Source organism: Symphalangus syndactylus, chromosome 17, assembly GCF_028878055.3.
Source record: "Symphalangus syndactylus isolate Jambi chromosome 17, NHGRI_mSymSyn1-v2.1_pri, whole genome shotgun sequence".
Classification (NCBI taxonomy): Eukaryota; Metazoa; Chordata; class Mammalia; order Primates; family Hylobatidae; genus Symphalangus; species Symphalangus syndactylus.
In genome coordinates this window covers 32,567,519-32,590,841 of record NC_072439.2, presented here as the reverse complement: position 1 = coordinate 32,590,841, position 23,323 = coordinate 32,567,519, and the positions used below count along the sequence as shown (strand labels likewise).

The window sequence follows — 23,323 nt, the reverse complement described above, 5'->3', positions numbered from 1 at the left end:
CCTCGATGCCCCCACCCCCACCCTGGTCACTCTCCTCACTTGGAGCCACACAGACAGCCGAGAGCCTGGGTGCACGTGCCCTCAGTGGGCACGAGTACATGCCCCAGCGACCCCCACCACAGACCTGCAGCTTTCCCAGGCATCTCCCATGCGCCCTGGGGCTCACTACTGCACCCGTGATCTCAGGGCCCTCAGACTCCAATCTCCCAGAAACACTCCTCAAAGCCCACGGTGCCCTGCCTAAAAGCACACACATCCTCAACAGCACACCCGCCGAAAACCCCATGCACCTGGCCCTCCCACAGCAGCCATCCCCATGCGAGACTCCCCACTGGCTGCAAGCCGCTGTGCCTGCCATGGCTGAGCAGGGCCTTGGGAGCTCCATGAAGTCAGTGAGTGGGCGGGTGCGCTCTGGGTGCATGCACAGCAGAGAACACTCTCCAGCCCTGCGCCTGCCCTGTCCCTGCTCAGGTGAACTCTCTCCATGCCGAATCAACAACGGTGGCTGCCAGGACCTGTGTCTGCTCACTCACCAGGGCCATGTCAACTGCTCATGCCGAGGGGGCCGAATCCTCCAGGATGACCTCACCTGCCGAGGTGAGAGAGGCAGGGGGGAGGGGCTGGTGGGGAACCCAAGCACACACCAGGGATGGTGACCATCTCCCCCACATGCTCCAGCCCAGCCCCCCAAAGCTTTTTGCCAAGAAGAAGCTGATGATGACCTCAGCTCCCCGGGGGAGGAGGCGTGGGCACTGGGGCCCACAGCCCTGGCTCAGAAAGCTCCTTCCACCTCCCTCCCCAGCGGTGAATTCCTCTTGCCGAGCACAAGATGAGTTTGAGTGTGCCAATGGCGAGTGCATCAACTTCAGCCTGACCTGCGACGGTGTCCCCCACTGCAAGGACAAGTCCGATGAGAAGCCATCCTACTGCAGTAAGGAGCCCCCTGCAGCCCCTGCCTCTTCCAGGCCCAGAGCCCAGGTCCCCCTCCCCCAGGCCCCTGCAGGATGGAGCAGGATCAGGACCCAACTTCCTGACCATGAGTTTTGGGAGCTCATGAAGGGCAGAACCACTGTTAGCCTGGACTGGGCCTTTGGGTTTGGGGGCGGCCAGCTGGACACGTGCATGACGTCTCAGGGAGGCAGCCCTTTCCCTGTGCCTGTGGCTGACGCGCAGCCTGCTCCTCCATTTGCAGACTCCCGCCGCTGCAAGAAGACTTTCCGCCAGTGCAGCAACGGGCGCTGTGTGTCCAACATGCTGTGGTGCAACGGGGCCGACGACTGTGGGGATGGCTCTGACGAGATCCCCTGCAACAGTAAGTGAGGCGCACTGGCATAACCCATCTGTACCTCAGTTCCTGCCCCACCCCTCCCTGGCCGAGCTTTGTCCCTGGGCCCCGTGGTGTCTGGTTCAAGGCAGTCTGTGACAGGCCAGGGCAGGTGCTGTGGGCCAGGAGTTCTGTCCTGCATCCTCCTGGCCCCCACAGAGAAAACTCTGGCCTGACGGTACGGGGCGGGCACTGTTCTAGAGACAGCCTGTGGTGTGGGCGAGTTCCGCTGCCGGGACGGGACCTGCATCGGGAACTCCAGCCGCTGCAACCAGTTTGTGGATTGTGAGGACGCCTCAGATGAGATGAACTGCAGTAAGTGACGCCCTTTGCTGGCACCTCTGGGCTCCTCCCCATCGCTCACTGCATCTCCCACCTTCAGGCCCTCCTGCAACTGCCCACATTCCTCTCTGCCTTCCCTCATCCCTGCTGACAGCCTCCATCTCCCTGAGGCCCTGTCCCCATCCCACTCCTGCTCCTGGGCTCCCGTGGGGTTCCGAGAGGGGGGCAGTGAGCAGATGGCGCAGACAGCGCCCCACCGGAAGGGCACCGTTCAACTTTTGGAAAAGCATGAAGGCTCCATAGGGCTGGCAGCTGCCCCAGTCGGGTGTGATCCGGGGAGAACCAGGTATCACCCTCACCCCTGCCCCCACCAGGTGCCACCGACTGCAGCAGCTACTTCCGCCTGGGCGTGAAGGGTGTGCTCTTCCAGCCCTGCGAGCGGACCTCACTCTGCTACGCACCCAGCTGGGTGTGTGATGGCGCCAATGACTGCGGGGACTACAGTGATGAGCGTGACTGCCCAGGTGGGCAAGGGCAGGTGTGTGGTGGGTGGTGGCCTGCGGTGAGCAGGGCCCTCACACCTGCCTCGCCCCTCAGGTGTGAAACGCCCCAGATGCCCTCTGAATTACTTCGCCTGCCCTAGTGGGCGCTGCATCCCCATGAGCTGGACGTGTGACAAGGAGGATGACTGTGAACATGGCGAGGACGAGACCCACTGCAGTGAGTGACCACTAAACCCACTCAGTGCTCCAAGAACCTGCTGGGCCCCACTTCTTAGTCCCCCCCAGCAAATGCCCGCTTGGAAAAGGGCACCCAGAGCCTTCACCCCCTGCCCCACACCCCAACTCTTGAGGTCAAACTCAGAGACTCTGCCTCTAGCTGCTGCTGAGCCCCCCCCACAGAGGGGTGCTGTGAGCATCTCTCCTGTCCTTCCCATGGCATCAGCCTCCCCAGGTGGGCGATCCCCGCCCTTCCCCATCTAACTGTGGCTTCTGACTGCCCCAGACAAGTTCTGCTCAGAGGCCCAGTTTGAGTGCCAGAACCATCGCTGCATCTCCAAGCAGTGGCTGTGTGACGGCAGCGATGACTGTGGGGATGGCTCAGACGAGGCTGCTCACTGTGGTGAGGAAGCTGGGATTGGGCCGGGGGAGGTGCCCCAGGGAGGGACAGACCCCACCCAACTCCACCCCACACACAGACACCCCTGCAGACGACGGCGAAGCATCACCCACTGCTAGCCCTGATCCACCTCCTCCTAAGTCTCTCGGTGGCCCCCTCTCCCCCTACAGAAGGCAAGACGTGCGGCCCCTCCTCCTTCTCCTGCCCTGGCACCCATGTATGTGTCCCCGAGCGCTGGCTCTGTGACGGTGACAAAGACTGTGCTGATGGTGCAGATGAGAGCATCGCAGCTGGTTGCTGTGAGTGGCAGGGCCATGTGGAGCGGGTGGACAGCAAATGGCCACAGTCTCACTTTGCAGATGAGGAAACCGGGGTGCAGGAGAGGAAATGCCTCAGCGGGGTCCACTGGGGCGGAGCCATAGCTGTAGCCCAGGTGTCCAGACTCCTCATCCAGTGCCCTGCCCACTCTACCAGGAGAACCACAGGAGGTCAGAGTGGGGGACGGTCAGCCGCTGGCCGGGCAGGGCTGAAGGGCTGTGTCCACCTCTGTCCACAGTGTACAACAGCACTTGCGACGACCGTGAGTTCATGTGCCAGAACCGCCAGTGCATCCCCAAGCACTTCGTGTGTGACCACGACCGTGACTGTGCAGATGGCTCTGATGAGTCCCCTGAGTGTGGTGAGCCCTCGGCGGTGGTGGGAGGAGGCCCTGCCCTCCGCCGGGCCAGGGCATCAGCCTCACGGGTCCGTTACTCCCCCAGAGTACCCAACCTGCGGCCCCAGTGAGTTCCGCTGTGCCAATGGGCGCTGTCTGAGCTCCCGCCAGTGGGAGTGCGATGGCGAGAATGACTGCCACGACCAGAGTGACGAGGCTCCCAAGAACCCACACTGCACCAGCCCAGGTGGGCCCCAGACCTGGCTCCCCTCTGCCCCCTCCCCAGACTGCCTGAGACCCCGCTGACCTGCCGCCTCCGCCCCTCCGCAGAGCACAAGTGCAATGCCTCGTCACAGTTCCTGTGCAGCAGTGGGCGCTGTGTGGCTGAGGCACTGCTCTGCAACGGCCAGGATGACTGTGGCGACAGCTCGGACGAGCGTGGCTGCCACATCAATGAGTGTCTCAGCCGCAAGCTCAGTGGCTGCAGCCAGGACTGTGAGGACCTCAAGATCGGCTTCAAGGTATGCCCAGCCCTGGGGAGGAGCTTCCACACCCCAGACTTGCCAGGAACGCCTTTCTCCACTGCCTCATTCATTCATTCATCCCCTAGTCACTGGGGATACAGCAGTGAATGAGACAGAAATCTGCTTGGTTGGGGTCTGCCTCTATCTGGCAGGTAGAGAGCCAGCAGATTTGCTGACAGATGAGATACGGAGTGTGAGAGGAAGAGAGGAGTGAGGCGTCAAGTAGGCAAGAGATACACAGGTCTGGAGTTCAAGGAGAGGCCCAGGCTGGAGAGGGAAGTCTGGGAGTTATCACCATAGAGATGTTATTTGAATCTATGAGCCTGGATATGATTCCCAAGGGAGCAGTGTAGGTGGAGAAGAGAGGAGTCCAAACTCTGAGCCCCTAGCTGAGCAACAGCCAGGAGCAGGGAGGTGAGGGGACCAGCAGAAGAGCCTGAGAAGGAGCAGCTGCTGAGGCAGGAGAACAGCCACGAGAAGAAAGCATTTCCAGGGGGAGGGCACGTGCAGCTCTGTCAAATGACACTCGGGGGCACACAGAAGGAGGCCTGCACTGTGGGCCAGCTGGGTGGACTCAGTACCCATGTGCTGCTGCCCCTAGTGGGGCCGGGTAGAGGGAATTGGAGTCTCTGAGCCAGGTCTCCAGGGTGGGAGGCCCAGACCCTGCCACACGCCCAGCCCAAGGCTCCCTGTGCCTGCAGTGCCGCTGTCGCCCTGGCTTCCGGCTGAAGGACGACGGCCGGACGTGTGCTGATGTGGACGAGTGCAGCACCACCTTCCCCTGCAGCCAGCGCTGCATCAACACCCATGGCAGCTACAAGTGTCTGTGTGTGGAGGGCTACGCACCCCGCGGCGGCGACCCCCACAGCTGCAAGGCTGTGACTGGTGAGATGCATGCTTGGAGGGCATGAGGTGACCCAGGCATCTAGGGGCTGTGTGGGACCGCCTGGGCGGCAGAGCTCCAGACAGGCAGGAGACCAGGGCCGCTAGAATGTGCCAGGAGCTGAGGCAAGATCCTCTGTCTGCAGACGAGGAACCGTTTCTGATCTTCGCCAACCGGTACTACCTGCGCAAGCTCAACCTGGACGGGTCCAACTACACGTTACTTAAGCAGGTAGCAAACCCAGGCTCTCCTCCCCGGTGCCCATCTCCCAGACCCAGCACAGCCTCCCCTGCAAGTCTCCCTGCTTAGGTCCAACCATCCCTCCCCCAGATGCAAATGTGGCCCCTGCTGCCACAACTGACTTCTGCTCTCCCTCACTCCCCAAATCCAGGGCCTGAACAACGCCGTTGCCTTAGACTTTGACTACCGAGAGCAGATGATCTACTGGACAGATGTGACGACCCAGGGCAGCATGATCCGAAGGATGCACCTTAACGGGAGCAATGTGCAGGTGAGGCGGGCGGCCCTCGGCGACAAACACTGGCCCGCCTCAGATGACTGTTTTCAGATCGTCTCTCCTTCCCGCCCACCAACCCAAATTGCTTCCTTCTCACTCCACTAGTCACTGTATGACTGCTTGCTTGTTCTAGCTGCTCACCCTCCTCTGGGCCCAGACAGCAAGGACTGGGAGATTCCTCTTGCTCTTCCCCTCGCTGCCAGCCCCACATCTCCTTAATTATCAGGAAGTTCCCCGTGAGGTCTGGCCAAGCACTGTGAGGCTTGGGTTGTGGTTCCATTCACCTAGAACCCCCTCTCCTAGAGCCTCTGCCGACACCTACACAGTGTCAGGCCCAGGACTGGGCATTTTACTTCCGTGGTTCTCCCACCAGAGCTGGCAGAGGGAGCTGTACCCCATTTTACACGTAGGGAGGCTGAGCCTCACAGAGGCCTGCAGGTGCTCCTCCAAGTCACCCAGAGCTCTCCCTCCCCTGCCCCTTCCTGCAGGTCCTACACCGTACAGGCCTCAGCAACCCCGATGGGCTGGCTGTGGACTGGGTGGGTGGCAACCTGTACTGGTGCGACAAAGGCCGGGACACCATCGAGGTGTCCAAGCTCAATGGGGCCTATCGGACGGTGCTGGTCAGCTCTGGCCTCCGTGAGCCCAGGGCTCTGGTGGTGGATGTGCAGAATGGGTATGTGGCTGAGGAGGGTTGGGGGAGCCCCTGAAAGCAGCATCCAAGCCCAGCCTCCCTGCAGGCCACTGGTGGGATGGGTTACGGAATCTCCCAGGGCTCACTGCCTACCCATCGCCAGGTACCTGTACTGGACAGACTGGGGTGACCATTCACTGATCGGCCGCATCGGCATGGATGGGTCCAGCCGCAGCGTCATCGTGGACACCAAGATCACATGGCCCAACGGCCTGACGCTGGACTATGTCACTGAGCGCATCTACTGGGCTGACGCCCGCGAGGACTACATTGAATTTGCCAGCCTGGATGGCTCCAATCGCCACGTTGGTCAGTGTGCCAGTGAAGCTGTCCAGGCACAGCAGACTCAGTGGGGATGGAGGTCTGAAGCGACAGGGGATCAAGTTTTGGGGACAAGAGTGGACGTAAAAAGCGGAGGATATGGCCTGAGGACACCACTCGCTGGTTCAGAGCACCCCGGGGGCTTCCCCAGCCTGGCCACCACCCAGCTCCCTTGGGAAGGAAGAGGAGAGGCCTTTCCGTTGCATACATAGTTCTGGAGGACTGGCCCCTAGGAGGGTGGGGGTGGGAGGCCTGCGATTGGGAACTGCAGTGCTCCCCACTTCCCGAGGGGAACCATACACTGGCGGGGCAGGAACTTGCCATGAGGCAGTCTAGGTTTGAACTCCAGCTCTGACACTTGTTAGCTGTGAGACCATGGGGGGCCCCTGAACCATCTGTAACTGGGGCTGACACCCACCTCTCAGGGTGGTGGTGGGGCTTGAGGAGGTGGAGTGGGCCGACACCCTGTCCGAGCTTGGGCTGACTGGCACTGTGCCTGCCCCTCGGCCCCACAGTGCTGAGCCAGGACATCCCGCACATCTTTGCACTGACCCTGTTTGAGGACTACGTCTACTGGACCGACTGGGAAACAAAGTCCATCAACCGAGCCCACAAGACCACGGGCACCAACAAAACGCTCCTCATCAGCACGCTGCACCGGCCCATGGACCTGCATGTCTTCCATGCCCTGCGCCAGCCGGATGGTGAGCAGGCAAGGGGTGGGAGCAGGCGAAGGGTGAGCCAGGCACCGGGGTCCCTGGGAGTTCCTGCTCATCCCTTCTCCAGCATTGACCAAACCCTCCTGGCCAGACACTGGGAGACTCCAGGAGGGTCTAGACAGGGGATGGTCTGGCTCCCGGGAGCTTCAGCCCGGCCTGGATCCAGCCCTGGAGTCTGGCAGCAGCAAGGCCCTGAGGCCAGTCAAGTGGCGGTCTGGGTGCCGGGCCCCCAGAAGGAAGGCAGGCGCCTGGGAGGGAAGCACAGAGGAGGTGGGGAGCTGGCCTTCAGGCCTGGCCTGATCCTGGGACCTTGAGAGAATCCTCTCCTATCTCTGGCTTTAGCTCCCTCCTAAAAGAGGCAGGGTTCAGACCCACCCGCCTCTGTCCAGGATAGAGTGAGTGAGGCAGCCTTTGGTAGGCCAGAAAATATCACCACATTTCACGACGTTTTCTCTGGCAGTGCCCAATCACCCCTGCAAGGTCAACAATGGTGGCTGCAGCAACCTGTGCCTGCTGTCCCCTGGGGGAGGGCACAAATGTGCCTGCCCCACCAACTTCTACCTGGGCAGCGACGGGCGCACCTGTGTGTCCAACTGCACAGCGAGCCAGGTGAGGCTGTCCCCCAGACCCCATCACCAGTGCCCGCTCCCCAACCCCCCAATCCTCCTTGGACCCCAACACCTGCTCTGTCCTAATGTCCTCACGCATCTGGTTTCCCCACACTAACACCCCCACATTTCTTGCCTACCTCTTGTCTCCCCACAGCAATACTTTTACCCCCGTCACCTCACACAGACACCTCCACACCCTAACCTTGACCCTCCTCACCATGCTCCAGTGCTGCCTTCCCCACCCTCTCCCACGCAGCCCCATACCTGGCCTTTCTGCACTCACCATAGCCCAACCTGCCCCATAACACCCTGACCCCTGCCTCAACTTCTTTGAAACATCCAAGCCCCTCAAAAGAAAGACTTCTGAGTCCCCCAGACCCCCACCAACCCCTCTTGCCCCCACCTGCCCTCCAGTTTGTATGCAAGAACGACAAGTGCATCCCCTTCTGGTGGAAGTGTGACACCGAGGACGACTGCGGGGACCACTCAGACGAGCCCCCGGACTGCCGTGAGTGCCTGCTGGGGGTGACAGGAGGGCCCCCAGCTGTGTCGGAGGCCTGACTCCTGAGGCTTTGAGTGGCCACTGGAGAGGCTGGGGCTGTGGTGCCCTGCAAGTGGACCTGGCCGTGTCCACCCCAGCCGCTCTGACTCTGAGCCTCCCTCTCTGGCAGCCGAGTTCAAGTGCCGGCCCGGACAGTTCCAGTGCTCCACAGGTATCTGCACAAACCCTGCCTTCATCTGCGATGGCGACAATGACTGCCAGGACAACAGTGACGAGGCCAACTGTGGTAAAGCACTGCCCGCCCACCTTCCCTCCTTCCCCAGCATCTTCCCCGCCCCAGGATTTGGGGCTTTCAAGGGCAGGGAAGTTGCAGCCCACGGCAGCTTGCTCTCCAGGCTGGATTCCTGCGGCTCAAGCCTGTGTCCTCCCCGCTGAGGGATGGGCACACTCTCCCTGCCCCTGAGTCCTCCCTTCGCCACGAGTCACCCCCTCCTCCCTCCACAGACATCCACGTCTGCTTGCCCAGTCAGTTCAAATGCACCAACACCAACCGCTGTATTCCCGGCATCTTCCGCTGCAATGGGCAGGACAACTGCGGAGATGGGGAGGACGAGAGGGACTGCCGTGAGTGTTGGAGGTGGCGGTGGGACGGCGGTGGGAGATGACACGGAAGCAGGGCAGGCAGAATCTCCCCACAGCTTTGAGAGGCTCTCAAATAGCTTTAGTAGATGGGCAACACAAATTATATTGGATGTAACTTGCTTTGCTCATAAAAATCATCATGCATGATACAGAGACATAGAGATCCAGAAAACAAAAAGCACCAAAACTGGGGATAAACTGTTCCTTCCTCCCAAGAAGTTGCTGCCAGGACCAAGGCCAGGGCTTGGAAGAGGGAGAAGGCGGTGACGGTGAACTGGAGTGGCAGGTGTAAGGGAGGGCCCTCATTCTCTTGCCTGCCCCGCAGCCGAGGTGACCTGCGCCCCCAACCAGTTCCAGTGCTCCATTACCAAACGGTGCATCCCTCGGGTCTGGGTCTGCGACCGGGACAATGACTGTGTGGATGGCAGTGATGAGCCCGCCAACTGCAGTGAGTTGCCTGGCCTGGAGCCCAACTTCCCTCTCCAGTGTCTGCTGCTCACACCACCCCGACGTGTGACCCCCTCAGTGGCCGCTCCCATACCCTCCCCACCCTCCCGGCACACTCCTGGAAGGAGTCTCATCCTCACCCCATGCCCACCTGCTTGCAGCCCAGATGACCTGTGGTGTGGACGAGTTCCGCTGCAAGGATTCGGGCCGCTGCATCCCAGCGCGTTGGAAGTGTGACGGAGAGGATGACTGTGGGGACGGCTCGGATGAGCCTAAGGAAGAGTGTGGTGAGCCGAGACCCCGCTCCAGGAGGAAGATGGTCTATCTGAGTGGGAGGCATGGCGCCCCTGGCAGGCGGAGGGCTGGAGGCCGCCTGCTCACCGGTCTCAGCGTGGACCTGGTGCTGGGCTTCCTGGGCCTGCTGTGGGGCTGGGGAAGGAAGCCTGGCTGGAGCTCACTTCCCCACATCCACCCGTGCCTCATGTCTCCCAGTTTCCCTATCCCTGCCCCTGCCCACGCCTCATCCACACATACCTGTGTGGAGTTTTCCCTGCCCACCCTATGGGATATGTTCCTCTCCTCCCCAAGGCAGCTGCCCACACACACACACCCAACCATGTCTCCTGTCCCCAGACCTCCTTATAGACCCCACATCTCAAAACACCGCCTGGGCTCCCCGCGGCTGACCCTTCCCAAGCTGGGATGCCCACCATCCCTGCCAGGCCAGCCTGACCATGCCTGCTTGGACCCTAATGTCTGCCCCAGCCCTGTCCCTGACTGCCCTGACACTTGCCTCCTCCAGATGAACGCACCTGTGAGCCATACCAGTTCCGCTGCAAGAACAACCGCTGCGTGCCCGGCCGCTGGCAGTGCGACTACGACAACGATTGCGGTGACAACTCCGATGAAGAGAGCTGCAGTACGTCCCCAGCCACCCAGCCCCGCGTGAGCCCCTCCCAGGCCTGGCCCTTGCCGCGCCACCCTCCTGCCACAGGCCTCGCCAGAGCTGGCGGCCACCTCCCAGGGCGGGGGCAGGAGCCGCCCTCCTCACCCACCCCACTCCATGTCGTGTATTTGAGTTTGTGCCATTTCACCTCATCTCATGTTTCTCTCCATTTTCACACTGTCCTCTTGGGGTTGCAGAGGTAGGTGTCTCTGATGTGCCTGTGCTCCCACCATACCCCCGCCTCTGTCCCAGAGCCCCCGTCCCTGTGCCGTGCCTCTACCCATCATCCTTGATTGACCTCTCCCCAAACCCTGGTGCTTGTCTCAGTGGTCTTGCCCCCTCTCCCGTCCCCAAACACAGTCTGTCCTGAGGGCAAGGCCAGGGACCTGTGCCCTCTCTGGTGTCTGTCCCATGGGGTAAGTGCGAGCCCGCCTATGCCTAGCTGTTCCACAGGGGCAGCCAGTGGGCTCCGCCAGGACTGGCTCGGCCTCTAGGTCAGTCAGCTGTGGCCTTCAGAGACACGGGGATGGGCCTTGGGCTCGGGACTGTGGTACTACTGAGGCCTGGAGTCCTTGTGCCCACCCTCCTGGGCCTGTCTCCCCCTGTCCTTCCCAGCCCCTCGACCCTGCTCCGAGAGTGAGTTCTCCTGTGCCAATGGCCGCTGCATCGCGGGGCGCTGGAAATGCGATGGTGACCACGACTGCGCGGATGGCTCGGACGAGGTGGGCAGGGAGATGAGAAGGAAGGAGATGGCCTCAGAGGAGTTCAGGCAGGGCTTGGGGGGTGCCGAGAGCTGACCGGCTGCCTGTACCCATGCCCACAGAAAGACTGCACCCCCCGCTGTGACATGGACCAGTTCCAGTGCAAGAGCGGCCACTGCATCCCCCTGCGCTGGCGCTGTGACGCAGACGCCGACTGCATGGACGGCAGTGACGAGGAGACCTGCAGCACTGGCGGTGCGCCCCTTGGCTTGGTCTCCCTGGGTCCTCCCTCTGCTGCCCACCCTGCCACATGGCCCAGTCATTCACTCATTCTTTCTCTTCCGTATTCATTCTTCATGCAACAAATACTTATTGAGCATTTACCATGTACCAGGCACTGCCATAGGTGTTAGGGACGTAGTAGTAAACAAGACACAGGGCCCCTGAATACACATTTTTGTGCGAGTTGTGCCCCAGCTCAATGCCCCCTAGTCTAGGGGACCAGTTGAGCTGAAATCCAGCAAACCCTGAGGGCTGTGCCCATCTAGGCCCCACCCCACAAGTCCCTCCGAGACAGTCTGCTGCCCCAAGAAGAAAAGCCCTGCCTATTTTCCCTTCCTGGGGGCAGTGAGACAGTGCCTGTCCCTCGCTGACCTGCCTGGCCTCTGCAGCACAGAGGGGGCAGGTGAAGCCCGGGGTGAGAAAAGACTGGGGCTTGGAGCGGAAATCCCAACTGTGCGGGCAGATGTCTTGGCTCTGCCTTGGTAGGCCAGGCACAGGGATGGGAACGTGGTCTTCCATTCCCAGCCCAGTGCTGTTCCCGCATCCCCGCTGTGGAACTACACAGCACAGTGCCCTGCCACATACCAGAGGAGGAGTGCCCTCTGAACTACTCCAGACACCCCTGAAAAAATGGCCTCTTCTCCTCTAAATACCAGAGGAGGCAGTTTGGCCCCACCAAGTAGAAAATTAAGAGACCTGGTTCCAATCTGGCTGTGCCACTGCTTGCCTGGTGACCCCTCTGAGCCTGGAACCCCCACCTGTGGAGACAGGGGTCTGGGTGGGCTCATGGCTCATTCTATCTCTTGGCTCCCCCTGGCACCAGTGCGGACCTGCCCCTTGGACGAGTTCCAGTGCAACAACACCTTGTGCAAGCCGCTGGCCTGGAAGTGCGATGGCGAGGATGACTGTGGGGACAACTCAGATGAGAACCCTGAGGAGTGTGGTGAGATTTGAGGCAGGGCTCCCGAGCTCCCCAGTGGCCAGCAGCCACCCCCCACTCCCAAGACTGATTCTGGCTCTGTGTCCCCCTGGCTGCCGCAGCCCGGTTCGTGTGTCCTCCCAACCGGCCCTTCCGTTGCAAGAATGACCGCGTCTGTCTGTGGATCGGGCGCCAATGCGACGGCATGGACAACTGTGGGGATGGGACTGATGAAGAGGACTGTGGTGAGCAGGGGGCCGACGAGAGGCCTGCAGGGGCGGGTAGTGCACAGTGGGGTGAGTGTGGGCCTCGTGGGAGCTGCACTGGGGTTAGGGTTAACCAGGAGGACTTGCCCAGGAAGGGGAGGGAGGATCTATTGCTAGGAGCCTGGGGGCTCTTCATTAGGAAAGAGAAGCCCCCTGGGGAAGGCTCTGGGGGCTGCCTGATGCCTTAGGTCTTGCAAGTGGGGCTGGGAACCCAAACGTTTGACCTGCTCCCCCTGCAAGCCTTGTCACTTAGGAATTGGGAGCCACTGTTATCTATGGGGTTGCCATGGGAGGAGGGGGCAGGGGTGAATACCCAGGGCCTAAAGCCTCCGCCCTCCTCAGAGCCCCCCACGGCCCAGACCACCCACTGCAAAGACAAGAAGGAGTTTCTGTGCCGGAACCAGCGCTGCCTTTCCTCCTCCCTGCGCTGCAACATGTTCGATGACTGCGGGGACGGCTCTGACGAGGAGGACTGCAGCATCGGTGAGGCCCAGCAGCGGACCGGACACCGGTGGGGAGCGGGGAGAGCCGAGCCCTGGCCTGGGGTGGCTCAAGGGAGGGCATCCACTCTCTGTCCCCCACAGACCCCAAGCTGACCAGCTGCGCCACCAACGCCAGCATCTGTGGGGACGAGGCACGTTGCGTGCGCACTGAGAAAGCGGCCTACTGTGCCTGCCGCTCGGGTTTCCACACTGTGCCTGGCCAGCCCGGATGCCAAGGTAGGAAAGCAGGGCAGAGCAGGGGCGGACACCCCAGCTGTGGACTCCCATGACTCTCTCTGTAACCCTTAGACATCAACGAGTGCCTGCGCTTCGGCACCTGCTCCCAGCTCTGCAACAACACCAAGGGTGGCCACCTCTGCAGCTGTGCTCGAAACTTCATGAAGACGCACAACACCTGCAAGGCTGAAGGTGCCGGAGCCGCCAGTGGGCAGAAAGGCTGGGTGGGGCAGGGCGACCGGGATATCAAACGGGGCCGACTTGGAATGGAATGTCTTCCTGCGGACATCTTGCCCGGACAGGAAGCCCCAGACTCATACTGCAGCTGCCTGAGCACAATGCTGGCCCAACAGCGGGGGCAGGTCCTGGGGCTGGCTGACTGAAGGAGTCTGGGGTGTGGCAGTGCTCTGAATTGCACACACGCCTCCTCACCCACCACTGCCAGGATGAGAGCACACTCAGACATGCATTGCACACTCACAGTCATGGGGGCCTCACCTGCACATTCCCCACATGCTTTGATGCCCACCTGTGCCTTCCACATGCCTGTACACAGACATTCATACACACCCCTGGTACACACACACCCCCACCATGCACTCCCATGCACACCCACATGCTCCATGCCAAGCACACACACCCCATGTGCCTATGCACCCCCGAGCATGTGCCAGGCAGTTTGTAGCAGACAGCGTGGTGATGCTATCCAGCAGCCGTGAGGAGGCGGAAGTCTCTGGGTCTGGAGGGGCAGGGACAGCTTTCTGGCTGAAAGGAGCAGGTCACAGTGGATCAGCTCAGGGGAGGAGAGGAGGAGGTCCAGAGGCTGAGGTTGGAGCCTGCAACCCTGAGCAGGGAGGGTAAGAAGCAGCTTCTGGCCGGAGCAGATGGTTCTACCAGGAGAGAGGATACTGTTCATGTGAAAGGAGCTGAGCTGGGTGGGGTGCACACCTGCATCCCACAGCCCCAGCCCTGGCCTCTTGCTTCTCCAGGCTCTGAATACCAGGTCCTGTACATCGCTGATGACAATGAGATCCGCAGCCTGTTCCCCGGGCACCCCCATTCGGCTTACGAGCAGGCATTCCAGGGTGACGAGAGTGTCCGCATTGATGCCATGGATGTCCATGTCAAGGCTGGCCGTGTCTATTGGACCAACTGGCACACGGGCACCATCTCCTACCGCAGCCTGCCACCTGCTGCGCCTCCTACCACTTCCAACCGCCACCGGCGACAGATTGACCGGGGTGTCACCCACCTCAATGTGAGTGCCCAACCTGGTGTGGATGGAGTGGAAGAGCTCCATAGAGCAGGCAGTTCAGAGCAGGATTTGAAAAGGGCAGTGCTGGCTGGGCACAGTGGCTCACGCCTGTAATCCCAGCACTTTGGGAGGCCAAGGCGGGCAGATCACCTGAGATCAGGAGTTTGAGACCAGCGTGGCAACATGGTGAAACCCTGTCTCTACTAAAAATACAAAAATTTGGCTGGGCGCGGTGGCTCAAGCCTGTAATCCCAGCACTTTGGGAGGCCAAAGTGGGCGGATCACGAGGTCAGGAGATTGAGACCAACCTGGTTAACACGGTGAAACCCCGTCTCTATTAAAAAATACAAAAAAATTAGCCGGGCATGGTGGCAGGCGCCTATAGTCCCAGCTACTTGGGAAGCTGGGGCCGGAGAGTGGCGTGAACCCAGGAGGTGGAGCTTGCAGTGAACCGAGATCACGCCACTGCGCTCCAGGCTGGGCGACAGAGCGAGACTCCGTCTCAAAATAAATAAATTAATTAATTTAATTAAAATAAAATAAAAATCCAAAAATTAGCTAGGCGTGGTGGCGGGAGCCTGTAATCCCAGCTACTCGGGAGGCTGAAGCAGGAGAATCCCTTGAACCCAGAAGGTGGAAGTTGCGATGAGCCGAATGCCACTCGGTTGCAGTGGCACCGAGGTTGCAGAATAGCACTGCACTCCAGCCTGGGTGATGGAGCGAGACTCCGTTTCAAAAAAAAAAGAAAAGAAAAAGAAAAGAAAAGAAAAGGGCAATGCAAGGGGCAAAGGGTGAGAGTGGAGCAGGGGGCAGTCTTAGGATTGTGTTCTGAGGCATGGCTGGCGGGAAGACAGAGCAGTGGGAATGGTCAGCAGCTGGCTGTGCTGCAGGCAGCACAGGGCACGATGAGCAGGCAGACAGCCCTCCGGCACCAATCCCCCATCGTTGCCACCACCCACTGTGTACGTCTTAGCTGCCTCATTTAACCTCTTTGGGTTTCACTTTGTTTATCAATAAAATTAGGTGATCAACGCCATTGCACAGGCTTCAGGGAGGGCTCACCAGCCACGTGTGAGAGCTGCAAGTCTGGCGCATAAGCTCCATGCCGGTTGAATCTCTTTAAAGCCAGGGACTTGGCTGTGAGCCTGGGGTGATGTTCCAGCAGGCTGGCAGAGTGGTGATGGGGGGATAATGGCAGGAAGACAAAGCAGTGGCCCCTAAACCTGTGGCTTCCATTCAGATTTCAGGGCTGAAGATGCCCAGAGGCATCGCCATCGACTGGGTGGCCGGGAACGTGTACTGGACTGACTCGGGCCGAGATGTGATTGAGGTGGCGCAGATGAAGGGCGAGAACCGCAAGACGCTCATCTCGGGCATGATTGACGAGCCCCACGCCATTGTGGTGGACCCACTGAGGGGGTGGGCAAGGGCCCTGGGGGGAGGCCTCTGGGCTGGTGGTAGGAAGCCCCCAGGACAGGGTTGGGAGTTGCACCCACAGGCGTGCCCTTCCCTCCCAGGCCAGCCTGAGGACAGAGTCCTTTTCAGGCTCTTGGGCCTTCTCGGCCACCCCTGCCTGGCTCTCCCCATGCTGCCTCTGCCCAGGGCCCCCAGCTGGGCCTGCTCGGGCAGGGACCTGACCTCTGCTTGGCCGGCTGTCATGCACAGCCACACTCTGCCCTGGGGAACAGCTCTGCCAGCTTCGGTGGCTCTGAATGAGCACACTGTGGTTTTAGAGGAAAAGCCCCTCAACCTGCTCAGAAGCGGACTCCCTCCTGCTTCTCTGTAGAAGGACAGAATGCCCTCCTCCCAGTCCCCAGCAGTCTCTGTGCCCAGACCAAGAAGCTGGTGTCCCGCCTGGGCCTGCCTCCTCTGGCCCTCCGGCCTGCCCACACTCACCCCTTATCCCTCCCCAGCACCATGTACTGGTCAGACTGGGGCAACCACCCCAAGATTGAGACGGCAGCGATGGATGGGACGCTTCGGGAGACACTGGTGCAGGACAACATTCAGTGGCCCACAGGTTTGTGGGGCAGGGTGCAGGAGGGACGGGGGCGTGGAGGAGGCACGGCCCGCAGAGCCCAGCTGCTGCTGAAGTCACACAAAAGCAAGGGATGGGATGGGGCTTGGACTGGGGCAGGGCAGATTGGCCGTGGAGGCTTTTCCCAGAAGAGGTGACTGTGAGTGGCGTGTGAACAGGGTAGAGCTGTCCCAGGCACGGAGGCAGTTCTTTCCACCCTGATCCTGGGTTAGGGAGGCCAAGCCCCCACAGTGCTCTCTCCCTCCCCAGGCCTGGCCGTGGATTATCACAATGAGCGGCTGTACTGGGCAGACGCCAAGCTTTCAGTCATCGGCAGCATCCGGCTTAATGGCACGGACCCCATTGTGGCTGCTGACAGCAAACGAGGTCAGAGCCCGGCAGCAGTCACAGTCCCCAACCCTGTCCCTAGCCTTGCCATCCTCCCTACTGAGCCAAAGGCCTCACTTCAATGCCTCCCATCCTTTGTCACTGACCCCCAGCAATGCTGTAGCTCCTTCCAGGCCTCTCCAGCTGGCCTCCCCCTGAACCAGCCCTGCAGGCCTGAGGCCCACCCTGACCCTCTGGCCTACTTGTCCATTCATTGGTTGGGTTGCACGGAGGCAGCATAGGTACATTAGGAATGTAGCAAACTGGGGGAGAAGGAATAGAAGTCAGCCATGAATGACCCCGGAAGTCTGGGGGTGATGAGACCTTTTGCCAGTAGTGGCCACAGGAGGAGGAACAGGTGTGGGGAGGGGGAATTTGGTCTGGATGTGTTAAGTTGGAGGTGTCTGGGAGCCACGGGTGCCAGTGTCTTGGACAGCGTGGGCAGGGCCTGAGTGCCCCTCAGTTCCCCTCTGACTCCACCTCCTCCCCCAGGCCTAAGTCACCCCTTCAGCATCGATGTCTTTGAGGATTACATCTATGGTGTCACCTACATCAATAATCGTGTCTTCAAGATCCATAAGTTTGGCCACAGCCCCTTGGTCAACCTGACAGGGGGCCTGAGCCACGCCTCTGACGTGGTCCTGTACCATCAGCACAAGCAGCCCGAAGGTGGGGGCGGAGGGGAGCCTGGGCTGGGGAAGGGGGGCCTGTGGGCATTGAGTCTCCAAGCTGTGGCCTTGGGACCTGGTGGAGAGGGGGTCACCCTGGGCTCACAAGGCTCAGAGAAGGGTCCTGCTCAGCATCCTCCCCACCCCATCCATACCTGCAGTGACCAACCCATGTGACCGCAAGAAATGCGAGTGGCTCTGCCTGCTGAGCCCCAGTGGGCCTGTCTGCACCTGTCCCAATGGGAAGCGGCTGGACAACGGCACATGCGTGCCTGTGCCCTCTCCAACGCCCCCGCCAGATGGTACGTTCATGCCCTCCCAGTCCCAGCCATGCCTCAGGACCATCTCCTTCCTGTGGCTCCTGACTTCCCCTGACCTTGTTGCCTGTCCCTCTCCTCCTATTCCCCTGGCTCTGCCCCTTGACGGGCCCTTCATGCAGCTCCCCGGCCTGGAACCTGTAACCTGCAGTGCTTCAACGGTGGCAGCTGTTTCCTCAATGCACGGAGGCAGCCCAAGTGCCGCTGCCAGCCCCGCTACACGGGTGACAAGTGTGAACTGGACCAGTGCTGGGAGCACTGTCGCAATGGGGGCACCTGTGCTGCCTCCCCCTCTGGTATGCCCCCTCATCCAGCCACACCTGCTCCTTCCCCCTGGGCCCCAGCCCCACCACCCACCACCCCACCTCAGGCAAATGCCCAGCCCCTGCCTCGCCTCCAGCCTCCTTTCTACAACCCAGCATCCAGTCACTCCAGTCTCTGCCTCTCGCCCGGTCCCCCCAGCCCATTCCTCTGCTATAGGGCCAGGTGGTCCCGAGGGCCACAGTCCCGCTCACACATCCTCTCCCACCAGGCATGCCCACGTGCCGGTGCCCCACGGGCTTCACGGGCCCCAAATGCACTCAGCAGGTGTGTGCGGGCTACTGTGCCAACAACAGCACCTGCACCGTCAACCAGGGCAACCAGCCCCAGTGCCGATGCCTACCCGGCTTCCTGGGTGACCGCTGCCAGTACCGTGAGTGAGACATCCCTGGGCCCCAGGGCAGGCGGGAGGGTGACGGGGGACCCCAGAGCATGGGGTGATGTTCAGCCTGTGCCTGGGACCCACAGGGGCAAGTTCAGGAAAGGGGGCCTTATGCAGCTGAGGCAGGCCCAAGCTGCTGGCGCTTCCCCACAAAGGTGCTGGCACACTTCCCCTGAGGCAGTGCGCCCCCAGCACCAAGATTATGCAAACAGAAAAGCTCTGTTCAACCTATGGAGAGCCCTCATGAGGGTGGGGCTTGAGGCACTTCTGTCCCTCCCCAACCACAGGGCAGTGCTCTGGCTACTGTGAGAACTTTGGCACATGCCAGATGGCTGCTGATGGCTCCCGACAATGCCGCTGCACTGTCTACTTTGAGGGACCGAGGTGTGAGGTGAACAAGTGCAGCCGCTGTCTCGAAGGGGCCTGTGTGGTCAACAAGCAGAGTGGCGACGTCACCTGCAAGTGAGTGGGGCCCTCCTCCACAGTTCCACCCAGCCTGGCCCCTGCTCTGTCCTAGCCGTGCCCTGCCCCTCCCTTCCTCATCATCCCAGGCACACCTCTGCCAGCCCCAGCCCCAGCCTCTGATTCCTTCCTGCAGCTGCACGGACGGCCGGGTGGCCCCCAGCTGTCTGACCTGCGTCGGCCACTGCAGCAATGGCGGCTCCTGTACCATGAACAGCAAAATGATGCCTGAGTGCCAGTGAGTTGGGCCCGGGCTTCACCCAGGCGTAGATCATCCTCCCTTCCCCAGATTTGAGCAGGAGGACCGTCGGGCCTCAGTGTCCACCCCCCCCACCCCATTTCCCTGGAAGCAGTGGCTATGGAGGTTATGCCTACTCAGCCGTGTCCCTCCTTTCTGCAGGTGCCCACCCCACATGACAGGGCCCCGGTGTGAGGAGCACGTCTTCAGCCAGCAGCAGCCAGGACGTAGGTGGCAGGGGTTGGGGCAGGCAGGGCCACCAGGACCTAGAGCAGGGGGACTGTGTGCCTCCTGCTTCCCTGAGCCTTGGTGACTCAGTGTCCCACCTCTTCCCTCCAGATATAGCCTCCATCTTAATCCCTCTGCTGTTGCTGCTGCTGCTGCTTCTGGTGGCCGGAGTGGTATTCTGGTATAAGCGGCGAGTCCAAGGGTGAGTCACAGGGAATCTGGAACATTCTGGCCATTATTTTGCCATCCTAGCCTTCCCCCCCAATAATCTCTGTCTCCTTATACTCCTGCCTCTCCCCAGGGCTAAGGGCTTCCAGCACCAACGGATGACCAACGGGGCCATGAACGTGGAGATTGGAAACCCCACCTACAAGATGTACGAAGGCGGAGAGCCTGATGACGTGGGAGGCCTACTGGATGCCGACTTTGCCCTGGACCCTGACAAGGTGGGCTGGGAGGCGGGCAGGGTCGAGGGCCAAGAGGCCGTGGGTGGCTTAACCAAAGGTATTGGGTTAGGTGAGGGACGGAGGTGGGGGTGGGGTGACCTGGGCTACAGGCCCAGCTCCTGAGCCCTACCTGAACCCTCTGTCACCCTGCAGCCCACCAACTTCACCAACCCCGTGTATGCCACACTCTACATGGGGGGCCACGGCAGTCGCCATTCCCTGGCCAGCACGGACGAGAAGCGAGAACTCCTGGGCAGGGGCCCTGAGGACGAGATAGGGGACCCCTTGGCATAGGGCCCTGCCCCGTCGGACTGCCCCCAGAAAGCCTCCTGCCCCCTGCCAGTGAAGTCCTTCAGTGAGCCCCTCCCCAGCCAGCCCTTCCCTGGCCCCGCCGGATGTATAAATGTAAAAATGAAGGAATTACATTTTATATGTGAGCGAGCAAGCCGGCAAGCGAGCACAGTATTATTTCTCCATCCCCTCCCTGCCTGCTCCTCGGCACCCCCATGCTGCCTTCAGGGAGGCAGGCAGGGAGGGCTCGGGGCTGCACCTCCTACCCTCCCACCAGAACGCACCCCACTGGGAGAGCTGGTGGTGCAGCCTCCCCCTCCCTGTATAAGACACTTTGCCAAGGCTCTCCCCTCTCGCCCCTACCCCTGCTTGCCCACTCCCACAGCTCCCTGATGGCTAATTCTGGGAAGGGAGAGTTCTTTGCTGCCCCTGTCTGGAAGATGTGGCTCTGGGTGAGGTAGGCAGGAAAGGATGGAGTGTTTTAGTTCTTGGGGGAGGCCACCCCAAAGCCCAGCCCTGACTCCAGGGGCACCTATGAGATGGCCATGCTCAACCCCCCTCCCAGACAGGCCCTCCCCGTCTCCAGGGTCCCCACCGAGGTTCCCAGGACTGGAGACTTCCTCTGGTAAACATTCCCCCAGCCTCCCCTCCCCTGGGGACGCTGAGGAGGTGGGCCACACCCAGGAAGGGAAAGCGGGCAGCCCCATTTTGGGGACGTGAACGTTTTAATAATTTTTGCTGAATTCCTTTACAACTAAATAACACAAATATTGTTATAAATAAAATTGTAAAAAAAAAAAAAAAAAAAAGCCCAAAAAAAAAAAAAAGAAAGAAAGAAAAAAAGCCGCTGGTGTCTGCCTGTGTGTGAGAGACGCTGGGAGCTGGGGCTGCGCTTTCCTGCTTCGGCCACCAGAGGGAGACCTGCCCCGTGCTGGAGGCAGGCTGATGCGTGGTTTTCAGTGCCCTTCTCCCAGGGCCCTCTCCCTCTCCATCTTGCTGTGTCCGGGAAGCGGGTGGCAGTGGACTTGACATGGAAGATCTGCTTCTCCTGGCTGTGTGACCTTCAGCCGTGACTTCGTGTCTCCGGATTTTGTGTTCCCTCTGGCTCTAGGACACTAACTCAGATCTGTTTCTCTGCGTTCACTTCTACCAGACACCACCCCCTTACCCAAAATGATCTCCCACAGTAAGAAGCCCCACTATAAGAAGTGAATACACTGAGGCTGCGAAGGCTTTCTCATCCTTCAGGGTGCTCCCATGCAGTTCTCTCTGCCTGAGTTTGCTCTGGAAGCATTGACATCTCACTTTGTGGAGACTAATGAATCAAATGCAAAGTAAAATGCTGCATTCCAGAGCCAGGTGTCTCCTGCGGTGAAGGAGAGCTGGGAAGACCAGTTTGCCAGGCCCCCTAGGCCCCCAGCAGCTCCAGCTCACCAATCATTTCAGTCATTCCAGGGGGTAACAGGAAAAAACTGTCAGTCAAAGGTGTCCAGATCCATTTCAACTCCTGCCTAGAGGGGGAAACTTCTTGCAGAAAGTTGCACAGTTTACACTGCCCAGGACTGAGAGAGGGTTTGAGTCCCAGGACAGCAAATATGAGCTCAGGGACGGTGGCCGCAAACGTCTGAAGATCCCTTACCCAGCTCCCAACCAGGGAGTGCTGCCTTTCAATCCTCTTCCCTCACTGGTTCAACTCCAGGAGATTCTTCCCAGGCTTCCTTCTGCCTTGGGGAAGCTACAAGTCTAGGCACCTGCGGAAACAGGAGCCCTCCCCTTCCCTCTTAGCCTTGAGGAGCCCTCTCCAACCTCATCCTCCAAGCCAACTCTGAGATCCTCCCCTGCCTTCCCAAGGGCGCTGGATGGGCAACTCTGCGGGGAAACAGAATCCGTGGTTGCCGAGTAGGAGGTCTGTGTCCCAATCTGGCCACCAGGTGGTGTCTGTACTCCTGCAGCACTGCCTATCCTGAAGCCCCACACAGCCCCCGCCTCAGCACTCATTATGCACCTGCGGGGGACCCCAGCCCAGCCTCTCGCTTCCTTCCCTCCGGCTATTTTGCCACACCCTTCCACCCTCTGCCAGTCGGCTCCCATCCCTCCCTCAGTGCCTGCCCGCTCCCACCACCGCCAGCCCCACCCCTGCCCCTCTGCCAGCGGTGCATCTGGCGCCCCCCGGGAGCCAATGATCTCTGCCTGTCACCTCAAGATCCTGGGCAGAGCGACAAGGGACCCCCGCTGCAGCTTGGAAGGCATACCCCTCCAGTCAGCATCCCCCACTCCGCCCGTCAGGACCTGCTAGGAGAGGGTCCACCAGGAGGCAGTTTCTCAAACTACCCACCCGGGAGGCAGATGGGAAGCCCTCACCTCGGCCTGAGAAATGGGAAGAACCAAGGACAGAGGCTGAGAACCAGGGACAGAAGCTGATACCGAATGAGAGGCAGAGATCCAGAGGCGGAGAGACAGGGGGACAGAGGCAAAGACCCAGAGACAGGGCGAGTAGTGTGCATGTGTGTGTTTGCACTTGTGTTTGTGCAAGCGCGCACACGTGTAACTGGAGAGAGAACGGGTGGCCTGAGACTGTAGCTAAAGGAGGAGAGATGCAGTGGGTTAGGCCCCCAGAAGACCAGGACCCTGGTAATGGGCTTCTGTCCTGGACAGCCTAGGCCTGGGTGTGCCCACAGTTCCCACCTACTACTGAAGCAGCCCCCGTGCTTGGAACCTGGGCTCAGCCCCCGTGCTTGGAACCTGAACACTTCTGCCCCTTCCTGCCTCTCTCCTCTCCACTCCCACCCCGGCACCCAGGTTCCTGCCTCCTGGCTTCTAACTGTCTCCCTGGGTGTCTCTGCATCTGGCTCATCCTCTCAGCACCTGGTCCTTTTTCTGACTCGTGTGTGTGGCTGTCACATCCCATATCTATCTGTCCATTTCTTTGTATGTGCCCCCACTTGTCTTCTGGGCTGCCAGTGACAGCACACACCTGTGTGTGTCTCAGTGTGTGTGTCCACCTCTGTGGGTGTTTGCTCTCTGCCAAGACAAAGAGAGGGTGAGTGCACTGAGCAGCTGTCTGGGTGTGCTCGTCTGGGTGCAGGTGTGCTCGCCTCTGTTGCTGTGCTCCTCTGTGTGTTGGGGTGCCGCTAGGTGTGCGCCTGTCTCTGTATTTCGCTGTGTGCCCTGTCCCCGTGAATGCATCTGCGTGCATCCCTGGGGTGGGCTCTCAAGGAATGTGTCTGTCTCTCGGTCT

The 23,323-nt window shown here is 60.5% G+C and overlaps 1 protein-coding gene across 1 annotated transcript in view; it reads left to right on the top strand.

The window, feature by feature from the left end:
* Positions 1-20,894, top strand: part of LRP1 (LDL receptor related protein 1) — an 86,250-nt gene extending 65,356 nt beyond the window's left edge. The window contains exons 45-89 of the mRNA XM_055247445.2: positions 472-597; positions 803-931; positions 1,193-1,312; positions 1,526-1,639; positions 1,981-2,130; positions 2,204-2,326; positions 2,612-2,728; positions 2,896-3,024; positions 3,282-3,404; positions 3,487-3,627; positions 3,711-3,901; positions 4,606-4,789; positions 4,933-5,018; positions 5,179-5,298; positions 5,793-5,980; positions 6,102-6,307; positions 6,835-7,023; positions 7,499-7,647; positions 8,064-8,157; positions 8,321-8,437; positions 8,656-8,775; positions 9,119-9,241; positions 9,402-9,527; positions 10,043-10,159; positions 10,802-10,908; positions 11,010-11,142; positions 11,993-12,112; positions 12,211-12,333; positions 12,697-12,837; positions 12,939-13,073; positions 13,146-13,265; positions 14,063-14,331; positions 15,569-15,747; positions 16,242-16,348; positions 16,616-16,732; positions 17,225-17,401; positions 17,562-17,702; positions 17,840-18,013; positions 18,250-18,411; positions 18,708-18,882; positions 19,019-19,120; positions 19,283-19,347; positions 19,460-19,550; positions 19,650-19,794; positions 19,948-20,894. Of these exons, the coding sequence (XP_055103420.2) occupies positions 472-597; positions 803-931; positions 1,193-1,312; positions 1,526-1,639; positions 1,981-2,130; positions 2,204-2,326; positions 2,612-2,728; positions 2,896-3,024; positions 3,282-3,404; positions 3,487-3,627; positions 3,711-3,901; positions 4,606-4,789; positions 4,933-5,018; positions 5,179-5,298; positions 5,793-5,980; positions 6,102-6,307; positions 6,835-7,023; positions 7,499-7,647; positions 8,064-8,157; positions 8,321-8,437; positions 8,656-8,775; positions 9,119-9,241; positions 9,402-9,527; positions 10,043-10,159; positions 10,802-10,908; positions 11,010-11,142; positions 11,993-12,112; positions 12,211-12,333; positions 12,697-12,837; positions 12,939-13,073; positions 13,146-13,265; positions 14,063-14,331; positions 15,569-15,747; positions 16,242-16,348; positions 16,616-16,732; positions 17,225-17,401; positions 17,562-17,702; positions 17,840-18,013; positions 18,250-18,411; positions 18,708-18,882; positions 19,019-19,120; positions 19,283-19,347; positions 19,460-19,550; positions 19,650-19,794; positions 19,948-20,088 (6,206 nt within the window). The 3' untranslated portion in view covers positions 20,089-20,894. The remainder of the gene's footprint in view (positions 1-471; positions 598-802; positions 932-1,192; positions 1,313-1,525; positions 1,640-1,980; positions 2,131-2,203; positions 2,327-2,611; positions 2,729-2,895; positions 3,025-3,281; positions 3,405-3,486; positions 3,628-3,710; positions 3,902-4,605; positions 4,790-4,932; positions 5,019-5,178; positions 5,299-5,792; positions 5,981-6,101; positions 6,308-6,834; positions 7,024-7,498; positions 7,648-8,063; positions 8,158-8,320; positions 8,438-8,655; positions 8,776-9,118; positions 9,242-9,401; positions 9,528-10,042; positions 10,160-10,801; positions 10,909-11,009; positions 11,143-11,992; positions 12,113-12,210; positions 12,334-12,696; positions 12,838-12,938; positions 13,074-13,145; positions 13,266-14,062; positions 14,332-15,568; positions 15,748-16,241; positions 16,349-16,615; positions 16,733-17,224; positions 17,402-17,561; positions 17,703-17,839; positions 18,014-18,249; positions 18,412-18,707; positions 18,883-19,018; positions 19,121-19,282; positions 19,348-19,459; positions 19,551-19,649; positions 19,795-19,947) is intronic.
* The last annotated feature ends 2,429 nt before the right edge of the window (positions 20,895-23,323 follow it).